Source organism: Gallus gallus, chromosome 8 (assembly GCF_016699485.2).
Source record: "Gallus gallus isolate bGalGal1 chromosome 8, bGalGal1.mat.broiler.GRCg7b, whole genome shotgun sequence".
Taxonomy (NCBI): domain Eukaryota; kingdom Metazoa; phylum Chordata; class Aves; order Galliformes; family Phasianidae; genus Gallus; species Gallus gallus.
In genome coordinates this window covers 11,511,261-11,530,658 of record NC_052539.1, presented here as the reverse complement: position 1 = coordinate 11,530,658, position 19,398 = coordinate 11,511,261, and the positions used below count along the sequence as shown (strand labels likewise).

The 19,398-nt window shown below is 35.5% G+C and overlaps 1 protein-coding gene across 1 annotated transcript in view; it reads right to left on the bottom strand.

Moving 5' to 3' along the window:
- The window catches only part of CDC14A (cell division cycle 14A), a 59,129-nt gene that overhangs the window by 37,294 nt on the left and 2,437 nt on the right, over positions 1-19,398 (bottom strand). The window contains exons 3-4 of the mRNA NM_001177736.2: positions 11,157-11,232; positions 4,469-4,561 (exon numbers count right to left, since the gene is read on the bottom strand). Coding sequence (NP_001171207.2) covers positions 4,469-4,561; positions 11,157-11,232 — 169 coding nt within the window. The remainder of the gene's footprint in view (positions 1-4,468; positions 4,562-11,156; positions 11,233-19,398) is intronic.

The window sequence follows — 19,398 nt, the reverse complement described above, 5'->3', positions numbered from 1 at the left end:
TGAATAACCATGTGATTGAAAGAAAAAGCCTCTCCACTGCTGGGACGCCATGCAGACACATGGGATGTAGCAATCCTGGCCACATGCATGCTGTCAAGAAAAATTATATCGTACATTCTAAGAAGTTTACAGAATTAAAGGGGCATTCTGCAAGTTCACCTTAACACTCTTCCACTATATTTCAAATATAATTTGGTTTCATCTTCACCCTCAACTTCCATTTCTGAATTAGAAATACATGGAATGGATCCATTTTATTGGTGCTATGTTACCATGAGAACTCTGAAGCCAGTGTAGAGCAATCTGAAGAAAGGCATTGTTTGAAACTGTAAAGAAGCTGCACATGCTTCCACAACTGAAATGCCTTTGTACGTGCTTCCAAAGGAGGAATTACTGGAATTACTAACTTGAACAGTAGTGTAATATGCTAAGATTTATAGAGAACAAGCTCTTAAAGTTCCAGGTAGGGCTCAGAATTTATAATTTTTAACTAGGGAAAAACACACCTGCAATTGGCTGGCTAATGATTGAATATGCCTTATTAGTTCATCATTTCTCATTCTCATTTGACCTAATAAAACTTACAAACTTCAGAACTTGACATCTTTTGCCCAGCATTACAGAAAGCTGTCAGTACTAAAATAAGTAATCACAAGAAATATGATCAGCCCACCTGCTATCTACAAGAAAAAGGGAAAAGAGCTTAGTGGATTTCTTTTCACAGCTTGTCACAATAAGTGTTGTGTTTCACCAGAACTACTCAAAAGGCAGATTTTGGTCCACTAATCAAGTTCTGATCTTAGAAGAACTGTAGCTGTAAGGTTACAGACTAGTATTACTTCTTCCATTGGGAATTCAAAACTTATCAGATACCAGAGAACACAGTCAAATAGAAGTTCCTTGTTTTCCAACCAGAAAAAAAAAAAACCATAATGAACACCTTAACATTATGGAAAGAGGCATTCTCCACCCCTGTCCAACTCATCCATTTAAGACATGAGAATACACACTATCCTTCACGATTTCTCTGATGAGAAGTGAGGAGTCAAGCAATCTCTCCAGTATAATTCAGTCAAAAACTGTTAAGGACATGTTAAGTCAAACCAGGAAACTTTAGTTTTAGTAGGTATAAAAGTACTTGTAACAATGTTTTAAAACTTTTTTTTTTTTTTTTAATAATTAAATTCTGTGGAAAACTATATGAAAAAAAAAGAAAAAAGCAAACAACCCTAAAACAAGTCTCCAAACAGACTAAAAGATGAGCTAAGCAATACTAACATTCTCTGTAGAATCTGATCAGACTTTGCAAAATTCAGAATCACCCCATATCTGACAGCACACAACATTTTATGCAGTAGTCCTAGAAATTTAGTAGTTCAGGGTTCTTTCTATATAAGACCAGCGAAATCTTCACATTCTTCTATTCCTGAAAGGCTTTAAATATTTGTTCTCCTTAATCTCAATTTTACAGCAAAAGTAGTTATTGCAGAATTCTTAAGAGTGAGAACATTAATTTAGCAACTGGACATGATTAATCGAATGTATAGAAAGCCTATTGTAAAAACCAAAATTTAGAAGATGTATCTTTTTGCTACGCAATTTACAAACAAGGAAGTTACTGTGAATAAAATTAAAAGCTCTCTCAGATTTAAGACTATTCTACTAAAATATTTTTATAGCTATCAGGGTATTTCAGCTCAACATGTCTAAGAAACTGTTTAATGAAACACTCTAATTTGCATAATCAACACTGGAAACCCATTCCTAGAACATGATCCACTATTTTCCACGTTTCATTTTACACTTAATATTTTAGCACCAGGACAAATAAAACAAGCTTTCTCAATTAACTTTCACACATTGATAGAGATCAAAAGCTGTAAGATTTCCTGGCCTCAGAACCCTCATGTAATCAAAGACAAGACAAGTGCAGAAGATCTTGAATCAAAGAGTGCATTCATAAAATAAAATGATCAAATCACCAACTGTACGTAATTCCTTCACTGAAGGTATGACTAGATTATTAGAAATCTTCCTATTATATAACCCAAAAATGTACAAGTACTGCATGTGACTGAACAAAGTCTTAGAGGTAAAGTGCTCTGAAAAGGCAAATATTTCCCAAAGGTGAAACAAATACACCTGGATAACAGAATTTAAACTTCTACAGTTAAAAACAACAAAAACAAAACAGCAATCATACAAATCAGATTATTAGATGGTTCATAAATAACTTTTTAGAATACCCATTTTATGAATTTATTGCCATTATAATCAACTACTACAAAAAAACATGAGCAAACTTCCTCTACACTGGCATGTCTAGGAATACACACCTATAAACACAATTCTGGGTTGAAATTTTTATATATCAGATAGCTTTGCACAAACTGTTTTCCAATATTATATTAAATTGAGATGAATTGAAAAGTGACTCACTGCAAATAAGTTGTTTATAGTTAACGGACTCCATTTTTGCATTGACAGCACCATATTAGTAAAGAATTACTCTAAATATATTGTACCTTCTAATAATTGGAAGATATACAGAATACCTACTAGTCTTTGACAGGACAGAAATGGTATCAAATGCACACATGGATCACTTGCAGATATCAGAAGTTACGAGATAAAAGCAGCTTAACATATACTAAGCTTGTTTAAAAGTGCATGCAGTCCTGGCACACTAGTTTACCTTGTTCTACACATAAGACTCCCCTCTCGTGTGTGATGTACCACCTGGTACCTTCTATGGAATACATACACAGTCACATCATGGTAGATATGTTATGAGCTCTTCATCACAATTTTCATTAGACTGATTTCTACCCCCCCGCCAGTGTTTATCCCCTTACCTGCTGAACAGTTCGTTCAAATTCAGGCTACCACATATACAAAACTATTCCAAATTTTAAGTCTTAAATACTGTAAACATGGAATAGTCTTAGTTAGCTGATGGGTCCCCTGCTTGAAGACCTGTCTTATATCTTACATACCTCCTTACCTTTCTGTCCCTAAAGCCTGGCTTTGCAAGATCTGTTAACAAACAGTAGCTTTCCTTAGGTCTAGTTAATGCTGATAAGGTCCTGTCAACCCATCATCCACAGACAGAAAACACTAGTTATAGCCATTCCAAGTCTTCTAGGATGTATCGAGAAGTCAAGGTAGGATCAGACAACAGCAAACCAGTGAAAGAAATTAGATGCTCCAATCTACTTAAGTGCAAAATGAGTGCTCTCCCTATAGATTTAATTACAGTAGTTTTAAAATATTAAGGGAATCTTACTAAATAAAGAAGTGGATATATAACAATGCAAACAATCATTCCATTCAGACTTTTTTTTTTTTTAATATTTCCCTTCCCCTTCACTACAAGAGTGTTACCTGCCTTTGGCTGCCATTTGTTTTTATTCTTCTTTTCATAGAGTTGTGACATCAGGTCTACTTCCAAGGATTAAAAATCTACCCCAAATATTTTTAAAATTTAACTTAAATCTATTTTTTCCCTTAACTTTCAATTTAAATAGATCTTCTTCCTTGCATTTATACATTATCCCCATGCTCACAGCAAAACATTTTGTTTCATTACAAGAATCTGCAACCTAAGGACTTTCAATATAATCATATGCAATTATTCAACTTTGCTTTCAGCAAGACCTCAGTCCTGAATGAAATGTACACACAGTTCACAGTCTGACTTAACAGACACCTCCATAAGTCAGCTGACCATATGGATGCCAGCTCAGGACCAGCAGCTTGCTAGTTCAAACAGTTTATCAGTGTAAATCATGTTATTGTAAAACCTCTCAAGTTTTCCACAAACTTGTTCCAATTCTGGAGAGGAAAGGAGGAAGGTGAAAATTCAAGTTTGAGCTAGACTGCTATGACAACACACAAGCAGCTGTGCAAATCTCAGTTTGGGATTATCAAGATTTGTGTGACATCATAATAAGTAAGGATTGTGTACCTAAGATAGCCCTGCGTTTTGCTCATAATCTGTAATATTAGAGGGCTGAAATGCATCAAGTCCTCCATTATTATCAGCAGACAACAGATATTAAAGGAAAAAAAAATGGCTCTGGTCTTACAACTTAACAAAAGCTCTAAGAGAAAGCTTTCTCCCACCCCAGCATGAATCTCACTGTAACCTTAAGAATTAATTGATCCTAAGCCTGGCAATTTTAGAGAAGAGTATGTGGTTTGCATTTTTTGACATTCAAGGAAGTGGTGCCCTATGGGAAACGTGCATATGTTCCAATGCCACTCCTTCTGCAAGTAAATGGAGTTAAGTCTTGTCTAATGACAAGACCTGTCTCAACTAGCAGAATCGTCAAAGATAGCTTAGAGAAGAATTAAGTGACAACCTGCCTGCCTACCTCCCTCAGGGGCCATCCTTTGGGACACTATCTTACACTAGAACTATTTCTTAAGGAAGGCTAGAAGTATCCGTGCAACAATTAGTACTTACAGCATATGCACCTATTAAAAAAGCTGCATTTGCTCGTTTCCGCTGGTCAAAACTGGTATAGTAAACAATCTTCTTTCTTGACAGACTGAAATACTGTTAAAAAAAAATAATTTTTAAATAATCAGACAGTATATTTACTAAGAAAACATTTTAAAAATTCTTTGAGAGGCTGTTTTTCCAACACTGACACGTAAATGAGAGCTTCTTAGAATTAATGGAGAAAAAGCTACTGACACCATGGACAATCTTCTTACATTACAGATAAAAGTGCAGGGAGACATTTGCTGTTCCAGGGCAAATATGTTAGTTTTGCTGTGCAAAAATATACTATAAAAGACAGTTGAATCAGAACAGTCAATACGAAATTCTTCTTTCCTAATGTAAATATTTGAACAATAGCTTAGAGATGCTGTTGAAAGTCATTGCAATTGTTAGACTCTCCCATATGTTAAACATCTTCAGTACAAAACTTCAACTTGTTTGGAGAAAGCCAACATATGTTTTTTTGTTGTTGTTTTTTCTTTTTCTTTTTTTTTTTTGAGAAAAAACTCCAACTAAACAACAATCTTCCTCTATACTGCCTGCAAATAGGGTTACAGACAACATATTTTGAAAGTTTCAATAGTAAGAGTTTATAAAAGAACTGTGCGAAAGAAAAGCCTGGGGGAAAAAAAAAAAAGGTTAGGCACAGAATAAACTAGGAAGTCTTGTAATTAGTTCATCAGGAAGAAAAGCCTGTCAGAGTTCCGTGGACAAAAATGCCATTCAGAACAAGTTCAACGAGCACAACAATAAGGACAATCTGCAACCACTTAAAGCTAAAGAGAAAACTGTCATTTAAAAACGGCAAACTAGACAGTTTACTGCAATTTTATACAAATTATTTTTTACTTCATGAATTTCTACTCTAATTACATTTTGCAACATGATCACACATGTTTTTCCTGGTAGATTTCTGTGGCACAATAACTGCTTGAAGAAGACATCAACAGATGTAACAGACTTCGCTCCTAAATATTTGAACAGTATTTTTATTTTTAAAAATTGTGCAACATTTTTACGTAGGCTGCTCTGAAAGTAATGACTCCTATTTATTTCAATGGAAATAACAACAGACAAAGAGCACAATAACACTATTTGATAGAGGAAATTCTCAGCTACAAAGCACTTTTTCAACAGTCTCCACCACTAGCCAATTCATACAGATGAGCCGATTGAGACACTATTAACTTTATGGTGTTACAGTGGTGCAAAACGTAACGGAACATTGTTTGGAAAGTTCACCCTTACTGCCATACCACTGACATCCTCCTCTGATGTTGTGGGTCAACATAATGAAATAAAAAAGCATTACTTTCCGAGCAGCACTTATAGGAACTGCCTCTATTCCAGTGCTACTGTTACTCAAGTTTACTTTCTCTTCCTGCCCTTGGCACAGATGACACCTGAGGGCAGGAGATAAAGTAATCGTAGGATTGTTTTTTAGTTACTTAATTAGTACCACTGTATCTCAGAAAAGGCTCACTTCATTCTTGCAGCAAATTTTAGGAACTGCTTTAACCACAGAACTCCAAAACATATAGAGCAGAAATTCTGGAGAAAACTGCTGTACACATCACATTGAGGTACTTACTCCCACCCGCCAGAGAAATAGTGACTTCCAGAGCAATTCTAACAGCACATTCCAAGCTGTTTACCACAATTTCAAGCTCATTACCCACAATTCCATAGGCACATAGGCTGTGAGAACTAATGCAAGAAAGTGCACCTAAATAAGACTACAGTTGCCAAGTGGGACGATTACTATTGATTAGAAGTGGTCATATCTTGAGATCAACATCAATATCTGTGTATACAAAAACATACAGAGCATAAGTAGTTATTTAATTAGCGAAGCTTTCAATTTTTATTAAAACTTGTCAAAATTTAAAGATTCCTCCTTTCTTCCCCCTCTTCATTTTTTTTTTTTTTTTTTTTTTAATTTTAGTGTTCTCTAACTGCAGTTCCACTCATGACACGTGGGTGGGATAACATCACAGTAGTTATGCAACAGTGACAGAACTTCAATTATAACTTGTTGACTACTACTTATTTTAAAGCAAAGTTCTTTGTAACAGTTTACAGTTCACCTGAAACACTACTTGAATGTACAAGAAATATGTGCTAGTTACTAGCTATCCAGAAGTAAGTTCTCAAAAAGACCATATTTCATGGTTTATTTTGCAGAGCAGATTTCTATGTCATACAGATATATAAAGTCAGTCCAGTTCTGAAAGTTTTGTATTAGAAAGGTGCAGAAAGTGATAGCCCACCTTAAATGCTCCCAAAACATTAAAATGAAAATAGAGCATTATCACTGCTTTAATTTCAAAAATGCAAGGGTTTAATCTTTATCAGCTACACAACTATGTGATTTTTCTTTTTTAAATCCTGAATAAAGCTTTAACACAGAATTGATAACTAATGCAAATTAATGGCTTACAGCATAGTAAGCAAAAGTAAACTACATCAAGATACACTCAGTCACTTTTTCTGTTTATCCACCAGTTACAGAAAATCAAACTTCATGGCAAATGTTGCTGATCTGACCTGCTGCAGGTATGAATATTTCTATTAATGCTAACGCAAATTCTTTGCTCAGTTACACTTTAGGTATCAATATTAACATATCCAAATGATAAAAGGAATATACTGAAATTTTGACCAAACTTCATGAGGTAAGTCCAGTTGTGGCTAGGTTCAATGAGAAGCGTTAACGACAATTGTTTTTAAGGTTTTGTTTTGTGGAATTTGTGTTTTCTTTTGTTTGCTTGTTTGTTTTGTTTTTAAGCGAAGAAATGTCTCCAGAACTCCACCTGAATATGGAGACTGTTTCCTTCCATACTGGACAACTCAGAAGCATCAAAATGTTTTAAAAAAAAAGAGAAAAAGACTCAGGGTGAGATGTCTAGAGGATAGCTACAGTTAAGGAAGATACAGTACTATTGTTGCAACTCACCCCTTTTTCAGAAGTTAAAGCATGCTGTGAAGTACCAAATATATTTTTCTTTATCAAAAAGAAAATTTCAGTAGAACACACATTGTTGCTTTATTAAGCAGTACCTGTCAAGATGTTTCTCAGAGGAATTCACTCAGAGTCTTTTTTAATAAAAGCAGAAGCTATAAGAGAAGTGCAGCAGGTTTTGTTTCAGGCAGTAAATCTTAATCCTAAAAGTAAATCTTTAATCTTAACTTAAATTCATTAGTGTATGAAAGGATTTGTATTTTTTCCACTTTAAAATTACTTAATTTTATAATAGATTAATTTTTGCTTCTTGAAGATCCCGAGAGATTTACTCACATTGTTCTACAAGAGATTGCTGTAATGCGTTCAATAAAATCAGATCCATACAAATACTGCTTAAATAAATACACACAAATGTACTCACATAAATAACAGTGAATACAGTGCTTGCAGACTAGCCATGGAAAATCATGTGTTTTTTTTTGTTTGTTTGTTTGTTTTTTTTAAAGTCCATGCAATCTGCCTCAAAACCTAGGCTGTCCTAAAGCAGATGTCCTAAGATGTCCTGAAGCAATTACCACAACACAGTTAGCACATAAGAAATGTTAGTCCCACAGTTCAAAGGCCTGCCAGAATCTTCCCTTACTGCTTTTCCATCTTTGATTAATCAAATCACTTCTCTAGGAAATTCTCCCTCTCTGACTATGCCTGTTTCTTCATTTATTTGAGTTTGCAGAAGTTTATATGTGCTCAGAACACTTTACTTTAAATCATTTTATGAAATCAGACTTTTTAAATGGAAGAAAAAATTAATTTCGTAACTTAATTCGGAAAAAAAAAAGCTTGACTAAGCAATTACAAACAATTCAGAGAACAAGTAGGAAGATGTCATTGCCAAGCATTTTTTCTTGCTGTCATCTCAGCTAGTCAATATCATCTCCATAGCAACCAGCAAAACATCATAAATGTAACAAGGTCAGTAAGGTTTTCCTGTAAAACACAGCATCAGTGCTTTACCTTCAACAACAACAAAAAAATGATATTTGAATAAACTCTTCAGCTCTTTAGAACAGAATTAATCACTGCTTTTAAAGTCAGTCAGCATACAGATACAATAGTTTAAAGTGTCGGTCTATCATGCAGTACATTTTAAAAATCAGGCATTTCTCCCTTCTCTCTGCCTCCCCAAAAAGGAGAGGTGGGAGCAGAACACTGCCTCCTTCATGCTCCATCCCTCTACCAAAACAGAAATAGATGCAGTTGAAAGACTTGAAGAGGATGTTTGTGGGGTATTTTAAATGAGATCCTATAGTCACATTTCTCCTGCTTCCATTTATATAAATTTTAAACTTAACAAAAGCCTTCCAGATCATTAAATTCTTTTTGCAATACCATATCCACACAAAAACTACCACACCTAGTGCGTATTTTCTGTTCCACACTCCTTGCAAAGGTATTTCATTAGAAAAGCATACTCAGTGCATTTGACTAGTGAAGCTGAGCAGAAGTTTTTAGCAGTTACATCTACAGTACACATCAGATGCATGCTTCAGCCTGTGGATGAAGCCCTTTCAAGCCTGCTTACCCAATGCAGATAGTATCTAAATTAAGACAGACTGTAGTACATATTTTATGTATTAGGGAAGCAAAGTATGCATTAGCACCTAAAGGCCTATCTCAAAGGCAGTGCTAATCGGGCAAACTGGAATCTATTCGTGCCAAAGTTCCTACACTACTCAGGTGGTATTCCAAGCTCTAGCTGTTTGAATTCAGATATTATTTTCCACTGGTTGCACTATCAGATTACCCTTCTCTACTGTGTATCAGTAGTTTAAAATTAACTTATTTGGAATTAACCTCTGGGAACAGTAACGGACAGCACCTTCTTTCCAGCTGATCTGCTTGAGATTTCTCTGTCCTGCTCCTGGCAATCTGTACTCCACACACTAGCACTGAGAGTTTGCTTTTTTTTTTTTTTAAACTTGTCAAAAAATATGAAAGTTACATTAAAATAACATTAAGTACTGTTAAGCCAACTCTGCAAATGTCAAAGTTACTCATTCAGTTTTAATTTGGCTCCCTTGTGTATTTTTCTCCTTTAGAATATATGATCTTTAGAATATCATGATTATGTGCAATTTACACCTATCAGCTTGCCTTGCTCTGGGCAGATGATGCAACAATAAAGGCACTTTTAATTTAATACTAAATTCACATTTAATACTGCATCATTAATAAAAAAGTTATAGGGTACTTGTTAGTGATGTTTTTATTTTCTGGCTAAAAGTCTTAGTGTTTAGGGTCCGGTTTGAAGGAGTTCTAGTTTAAGTACAAAGTAGTACAAAGTATGAAGTTATGCTTCAACTGTGATACATAAGAATGTATTCGTGCCCCAAACTGATCACAGTCTGTTTGAAGCTAGAGAAACAGAACTGATGGAACTAATCTCTACAGACGAAAGGGATATTCCATATCAGATAGCATCATGTGCAGTGACAAAACTGAGTAGTAGTCGTTCAAAAGTAGCTGTTGCTCAGAGATTGTTTGGGCAATAGTCTGCTGCTGGGAGGTGATGAGCAATTGCTTTAGCATCACCTGTTCTGTCTTCCCTCTGTCTTTCCTTTTTATTGCACTACTTAAATTGTCTTTAACTCAACCCAAAAGTTTTTACTGGTTCTGCTCTTCTGGTTCTCTCTCTTGTCCCAGTGGGGCTGGAGTAGCAGTCAGCAAGCAGCTGCTGCTTGCTTTAGTTGCCGGCCAAGGCCAACCTACACCAGGCTTGTGGCTTTATCACAGGACAATATTGTTAGAACAAAACTCAGTTGGTGTGATCTTCCAAAATAAATGCTGCATTCACATATTCAAGACCACTTTTTATGAAGTAAGGACAAAAATTTTGCAGTCAAAAGAACAGCTACTGTGGTATCTGAAGATACACTTTCTACATCTATAGCAGAGCAACTCAAAATAGCCTTATATCTACAACACTAGGGTGGAAGCAGAAGAATAAGGTTTCTACAAACTAACTGAAAGCTACTGTAAGTACTACACTTACAGAAGTAAGACACTTCTGCAAGTACAGAAAAAAGAACCGTTTTTATGTGCGTAAAAGACTTTTCTATTACACCATTACTACAAGCAACATTTTACTTAAATGAAAGATTCCAAAGTTTTAACTTTTTGACTGAGTGGGATATAAATATTGTGATTTTGGAGATCACACTGTCCTTTTCATAGGAGACAAGGGTGAGCAGGGATGTTTGCTTCAATATCTGTTGTGGTTTGTTTTGTTGTTTTTTTTTTTGTTTTTTTTTTTTTTGGAGGGGAGGTAGGTTTGTTTCTTTTTTAGTTATTCATACCAACAGATCAACTTCATTAGCTGCAAACACATGAAATATCCACACAGCCATACTAAGTCTTGTTATTTACTATTTCATTACAAAACTAAGATTATGAAGGTGAAATCATCCTGTAGTATCTCACCTGCTAAGCAGCAATGATGGTATATTCCTTTTTTTCATTCTTCAGAGGCAAAAGAATTCAGAGCAAAGAAGAGCCTTAAGCTTAGTAGCAATTATCTACAGATAGCAAGTACTTAATAATCACTTTCAAAATGGAAAACAGGTTCTATCTGAGTTTGAAAGCACAAAAATATAGGATCAATATTTTTAAAATACAGCTTACCTTTAATTTCTTATTAAGTTTACAGCAATATCTGTATAACATCGCCAAATTTAAAGGGCCAAAATCTGCATAGAAACTTTGAGAAAAGAAAACAATGTTATTTATGCAAAATATCTAAGCAAATTTCAACATGCACACTGTTAATACCTAAAACTGCAGTATGGTAAACTATGGGGAATACTGAGTAAAAAATATATACAGTGCACCATATAAACCCTTTATTTCAGTTGCTGCAGTAACTGAAATTTAAGCCTTTTTTTTTTTTTAATCTCATCTTCCATTATTCCAGAAACTACATACTATATACATAAACATCTTACACAGAGTGCATTACTGCTTTCCCTTTTGTCCCCCCCAGTCCACTTGTTTCTAAGAAAAGTTCTTAGGAGTTTACTGTTTATTTTGTGTTTTCTCATTGTTCCCTTTCCTCTCTTCCAGATTTTCCTTAAATGTTCGCGTACCCCTTGGGGCAACAACTGCTGCCCATTGGATAAGAGAGAGCAGCAATAGTCCATACAGGAAAATTACTGCAAAAAATAAAAGTTTCCAGTAGCGATTCACAGTGCTCTCTCTCACTAAACCTGAGGCTTATTACTTCATTATTATCCCTTTCATAGACACATTCTCTCAAAAAACAAACAAACAAACGATAAAAAAACCAAAGCCCAGTGAAGAAGAGTGAATTGTATTGGCCCTATCGCTGCCCAGAATGAGCACTCTGCCTGTCACACCAGTGAAGTGTCAATATCATCTACTTCACAACATCACATGATAGCATGAACATGCTGGCAGCACAAAACATTATGACAATGTTTAAACACAGTAGCTCATTAGCTCGGTCAAAGACAAAGCCATCCAACTCCTAGGATAGTATTTTTAAGTTCACAGAACATAATGATCTCAAATGAAAATTTTAGTGGCAATAAGGAACTCACTGAGTTTTAGAATTCCACATCTCTTCTAAGATAAGGCTGTCAGATATGGTCAACAGTTACAGCTGTTTTGAAACCAAAACTCTGTATTACGTTCTTAATAGAGATTAAATGAAAAAAAGAACAAGTATGATTTACAAAATAATAATTAAAAACTGGAGCTCTAAGGACACTGTCATGAACACGGCTTCTATAAAAGCTCCATAGGTAGCTGGTTAGTATGCGTTCTCACTATGCAGCACTAACATTTCAAAACAAAAACAAAGCCACACTTGTTCCAGTATTACCTTCAGAGTATTAATTCACTTGCACGATGAAAAAATAGAACTTGGATTTTAAGATTCTTTTGTGAACAATACTTGAAAAAAGAATGTGGAGGAAAAACAAACAAACAGTGCAACACAATAGTTTCTAATACAGCTTTGATCAGCATAATGATATAACTGAATACACAGTTCATCTAAAGCACAGAACTACAACCGTGCTTTAGGATAAGTTTCCATTACTATTCATTTGCTAAAACTACAGCCGTATGAATTCATATAACCACTTCTACTTTTCTGCATGATTACAGTCAAACAGAAGCATAGGAAAAGCAGATTAACATGAATTCACCAATCAATTTATCCACAATAGACAAATTACTTACTGTTGTGACAGATGTAAAGAAAAGATACATTTATTTATTTATTTATTATTCTTATTATTCTTATTCTTATTATTCTTATTATTCTTATTACTCTTGTTACGAAGTAACAAGATATTTCTAAAAAATAAAGCTACTCAGATTCTCATTTACTGTGATTTTCCATCATTTGCTACCATTAAGCACACCATGGTTTTCTTAATACAGCCCAAAAAAGTATCAATATTTAACACCCTGGTATTACTACTGTTTGGCTGATACTTTTCAAAATCCAAACACAGTCAGAAAGAAAAGGCACTTTTAGTCAGTCATGCACTACTACAGTTGTCCATACACAGACATGAAAAAAATATACATATCAAAACCCAGTGGCAACTCCTAATTCCTTTACACAACACCATGGGGCAGTATAGACAAGCGAAAACAAGCCATTGACTTCACTTCACAACAATGTTGTGATACATGTATTAATAATTTTCACTTTTTCACTGTATGCCTTTAAACTGAATTAAGCTTGAATGTTCTTTTTAAATGGAGCTAATTGAAACAAGCTTTTCAGTTCTCCAAATAGAAGAGTTCTCTGACAAATAATATAAGGCGCTGTACTAAAGTCAGTGAACTCCTACAAACTCTTCAATTTGTATCCTTAAAACTGAATATGTCTGACATGTTTTAACAGAAGAGTTTAATCTTATCCACTCCCATTACTTTTAGAGTTACAGGCCGTTTTCATCCTTGAATTCAAGTCATTTAATCCCAAGTCAGTCAGCAGATTTTCTTCTTAAAAACAGAACTTTGAGAGCTACATATAAGTGGAAGATGGGAAATTGGGGGGCGGAAATAAGCAACGAAGAGAAACAGCATATCGTTAGTCTCTAAACTAAGAATTTTACCCGGCAAAAGTTTAGAACAGAAATTAAAAAACACACACACAGGGAAATGAAATCTGGTTACATAATTATGGTCACTGTTAACCAATATTTATTCATTTACAATTCCTTCATAGGTAACAGATTTTCATTATATCCAGATGTTCTTGTAAGCATTTGTACACAATACAGAATCAGCACATCTCTGAAACTTAAGCCAGTTAAGAGACAATCATTATCAATGGGGGTGGGAAACAGATATGAGGAACAGAAGACAAGTATGGTATTAATCTACATTTAATTATATTTTGTTTTAATCAAGTACTTAGATGATAGCTAAAATTATTGTTCTCCCTCACACCATGGAAGCTTGCTATCTTTATGCTTATCCAGCTACACAGCAGCAAAACCCCTGAATCCACTATGTGAATATTTAAATATTCTACTTCAGAAATACTATCATAATGCTTCCTGGGAGCAGAAGCACAGGTTTCTGCTTAAAATCAACTCCTCAAACCATCCTTCTCATCAGCTCTCTCAGCCTATCGTTTCAGATACTCACTGGTTTGTATCACAGAAATTTCCACCTACCTAGATGAGCTGATCTGGGGCTGGCTTATTAATTTACTCTTTCATGCAAGTACTTTATTCCAGGGAATTAAAATGTTAAATAGATATAGTCTATGACTACATAGTCTTTAGGACAGAAACTCAGGACGTTTCTGACTGTCGTTCTGTCCAATACCACATGAAGATGTGGGCACCTCGTCTGAATGAACAAGTTAACTAAGTATTTGAATTCAGCTGCCCCTAGCACAGCAGTAAATGATAAATAGCTTTAATATCTGGAAGTAATGGATGGAGCCCAATTACAGCCAGCTAATGAATCCCATATACAGGCAGTCTCTGAAATTAATAGATGACCTCCATATTAACATCACAATCAACAAATTTATGGCAAAGGCACTAAGTTACCTTTCAAAAACTGAACTACTTACACTTTGCCCCAGAAATCTGAAGGTGTATACAAACTTTCCCCCACAGATAGATGTACTAACAAAGTAGTTTTACACTACCATTCCCTTACAAGTTTTGTGATACAGCAACATAAATACAGATGAGAGGATAAGGAGGCTCCTATTTGAAGATGTATTTCAGGATTCTTTTCTTCATGATAGATCAGCATATGTGTGGAGCTACTGCTACACTGAATATGAGGGTATGTACGCATTCTGTATTCAGTAATAGGTATTCACAGCAGCTTGAATATGGTTGAAACCTGAATTACCATACTGGAAAACAGGATAGAACAGATTCACAAAGTAAGTTCTAACCACGCACAAATGCTCAGAGGAGATGATGTTACTTGCATGGAAGCTTATTCAGCGTTTAAGTTAGTAATTTTAAAACAAGAGTACAACATAGCTATTGCAGTCTCTTTCTGGAACACACATACAAGAATTGTAATGCAACTATTCTCTGCAAGAAGCTTGCTTTGTTGGAGACTAACAGTCATATAAAAGCCTCTCTTCCACCAACAAGGAGCACATCAAGTTTGCTGTTTTTTGGGCCAAGAGATTAACCATAAGAACTGCAGAAAGCAGCTGAAGTGCAGTTTCCTAAATACAAGACTAAACTAATTTGTAAACATGCTACAAAGATCCAGTTTCTTGCTTAGGTTACTATTAAAAATTAGCAGTAAGACTAATTTAGAATGAGAAAAAAAATATTCTCCACCTGCTTTTCTCTCCCCACTTCCTAGGCTGGATCACTAGAATGTTCAGATGTCTGCTCCACAGGCTCTCAATTCAGATATTAAGCAATACAAGAACCAGCCACTGCAGAAGTGGTAAATGGCTACTACAGGTAAACACTGCAAACTGTAAGTTGAATCAACACAAGTTTTCCAGATGAAAGACAAAAGTATCAATCCATGTATTCGTTACAACATAACTCTGGCAGTCCTGGAATCTTACCTATTTGGTTTTCCTTCTCCCACCCCTGCATCTCAAAGCAGGTCCCACCTTCCCACTTCTTATGCATGCACACAAAGGCAGGATGCCCAACAGTATTAGCTACTGCTCTAGTCCCACCAATTCCTGTCACATATGAACTACTGAGAGCTTTCTTATCTGGGCCAAGATCCCAAATCCCCAATACTTTCCACTACTTAGAAATTACACACTTCTGAACAACAATGATAGAGCAAACATAACTCTAGAAGCGATATCACTTCATTGCTTGCATCTGGAGATAGGAATAACACAGAAGCTACAGATTATGCAAAACATCAGGTATTCACTCTATTTCCCCTCAGATGTTCCAAATCTCCAAGATCCCATCTATTCAAAATCCAAGAATGAATCACAGCTCCAAGTTACCTACACTTAAATAACTACTCCAGATGCAAGCATTTTTCAAACAATACTTCTAGATGTCAAAAGTATCAGCAAAGATATTCTTTCATAGAGTTTGCCTCTAGAAGAATCTTAAGACCATTAGAAACATACTTTCTATGGAAAATAAAAGTCATCTTAAGAGTGGCAAACTTTCTTGTAGAATGTCTTCTATTTCAACTACATGTCTGTCCAGTAGGAAACCGGAGCCTGGAAAACAGATTATTCCAGTACACATTTACTGCAAACAAGAAATCCTCAATGCCTTCATAATTTGCTTTCATCTTCTCCATGTGAATCACAGAATAGTTGATGTTGGAAAGCATGCCTAGAGGTCACCTGGTGCAACCCCCCTGCTCCAGCATGGATACTCAGGATCACATCCAGACAATTCTTGAACAACTCCACTCAGGGAAGCTCCACCTGGACAACCTGTGCCTCATCACCTACACAGTAAAAGTGCTTCCTGATGTTCACGCAGAATCTTGTATTCCAGTTTGTACACAGTCTCATCTTGGTGCTGGGTAACACTGAGGAGCCTGACTTCACCCTCTTTGCACCCCCGTGATGAAGTTGACTTACTTGAGACTTCTCCGGCCTAAACAATCCTAGCTCTCTCAGTCTCTACTCATAGCAAAGGTGCTCAAGTCACTCCACCAACTTGGTGAAGAAGGCACAAAAGTGCATATAAAATTTATTAAAATTAGCACTGGAGAGAACATTTCAAATGCTAAGGTACAGAGCTTCAGAAGTTTCAAACAAAATTATGCCAGTAGTTGATATTCTAAGCAGAAGATGATACTCTCAGTTTTCAGATCTCCTGACTTAGCTTGCAGTGAATTTAAAAAATGATTATTTTAAAGATGAAAAAGAAAAAAGCTACAGTACTGTTATGTCCAATTTTTATGGATGGCTACTAATAAAGGTGATATTTATGAAGATTCATTTTTCTCTATGTTTACATTCATACTGATAAAAGCTGAAAGCTAGGAAGTTTCTTAGACATGATGTGGTTTTGTCACTGTTTTTGTGGACTTTAACTTGCTAAGTTATCTTGGTTATTTGATAGTGAAGTTCAACTCTCCACAAGCTGGAAGTGAACAAGGAACTCTTTGTTCTCTGTGTGAAGCGACAGCTTTGTTTGTTGTAACATGGCTAAGGTTTTCTTTTCCTTTCAACTGATGTAAGCCACAAAAGGATTGTGAAGTTCAGGTTTCCTATGCAAGTACCGTTATTGGATAACCACAGAAAAGCAGCATTTTACACTGGTCAGATAAACAAGCTAACCCTTACTCATATCACTGGAAAGAGAAGCTGCATTGCATATGTGTATGCAAAGAAGAAAATGTCCTACCAGTCAAAGTCCAAAGAGTATTCATTAAATGAAGTCATAGCTTTGAGTTTTATTGTATTTCTGCTTGAACTCAAAAAAACATAGCTAACATTAAGACTGCTGTGGAATGAGCAAGTAACATACCATGGCTTGAAGGTTGTACTGTAAAACATAAGATGCACAGGGAATACCATTCTATTTACTTTTGCTACTGCTTGCTAAGTTTCAGATAAGATCTGCAAAAGCTGTTTATAAAAAAAAACATCTAAAGTTGCAAGTGACTGAGTAAAAACAATTTGAGAATTGTCATTCTCAAATGTAATCCTGAATTATCTTTACCAAAAAGACCATATTCCCAGTTTTAACTAACTTTTAAATTTGCTTGAAAAATTTACACAACAATAGAAAGGACGTTAAAAATTGTTTTGATGAAAAGATGTGACAGTCAAGTTAACCAGTCAAGCATAATATTCCCAGCCCATATCCGTTTACTGGAAGGTAAAGCATGAAAGACACTATTCTTAGAGATGAAAAAGCTTTTTATTCTTGCCTAACTCACTAATTGAGATCTTGCCAAGGCAAGGCTTGTCTATTTGCCAAATGACAGTCCTCATCAAGATGGATTATTTCTCATTAACTCAGTTTTTCTGAAACAATAGTTACCTGCAATACATTATTCTGCAAGACTGTATTCTCCTGTAGGTAGTACTGCAGACTCACGCAGGAGGGACCTCAGAGACTTTCAGAGAGACTGACAAAAATCATACGGAAACAAAACAACTGAGTGGGGAGGGGGAGCTATAAGCCGTCAGAGTTGCATAAATTAATTCTAAATTCAAACAGGAAATTTGCATACCATCTCTTCTCTACCGCAATAAGTTCCAGGTTAAATTGCAGCATATGCAACTGAAACTGTGACAGTTCTACTAGTGAGCTCCCAGTCAGATCACATTTGATATGTTCCAAAGCACACTGAAGTCCTTTCCTTTTTGTTTTTCCAAGTATTGGTGTTTAAATAAGATAGTTTTATGGATTTGTTATAACTAGAAATTTGTTAGAAATTTGTTAGAATTTGTTGAACTTGTTAGAAGTTAGAACTGTTCTAACTGAAAGTTTAGCCTAAACTGAAGGCTAAACTACTCAAGATTATGTAATCTCATTTTGGGTATAACCTGGTGATAAATCACTACGAGAGCAAGTGTTCAGACCAAAACTTCCAGACCCATCAAATTTAGTGTTAGAGTACTTTTCTTTAATAGAGTACACTGTTAATTTACACTATTACTTCCTTTTGTCTCATCAAGACTAAGGAGAGAAAAAGAACGAAGTGAGACAGGAAAATTAAGTACTATGTAATCCACTAATATGCTCTCTATAATCAGACCAACAACCCCATACTCACATATTCATGAGGCGTTTAGACCATGTACTGCCTCAAAGAAAGCAAACTGACCCCACTATAGTCAGCTAAATTAATTTCTGCATCACTTCACAGTCTGAATTATCAGTAAAGACAGAACAGCCCAAAGAAAAGCAGCTTAGTTCCATACACAATGAAGTACTTTTGTCTAGTCGCTAGTATGATACATCTTAACAAAACTAAGTCAATCTATAGCTGTGTTAGCAAAGTTACTCACATACCTCACAGCTGCTGAGGATTTTCTGCCTGAACAGACATCTCCTATCCTCATCCTATCTATTAACTGAACTAGTTCAATTACAAAGCAGGAGCAGCCAAAAAATTTTGATGAAGAGCAGCACAGGTAGGTAATTTTGAATGAACACTCTAGAAAACACTGTTCTGGGGTACAACACCCCAAAGATCACTTCCAAATTTCATTTCAATATCACATAAATATTTCCAATCACTTTCTCAGAAAGGCTGCATTTTTGAGAAAGCTACCAGGAGTCCCAGCTTGGTGTTGGAAATTGGGTTCTACTATTACTTAGAGACAAACCCTGGTGTCAGGGCCTATTTTTGCTGTGCAGCCTGTGAAGTACAGCAGACAAACATTTAGTTCACTGAGAAGCACAAAGAGAACCTATAGTAAGTAGAATCAGCATTT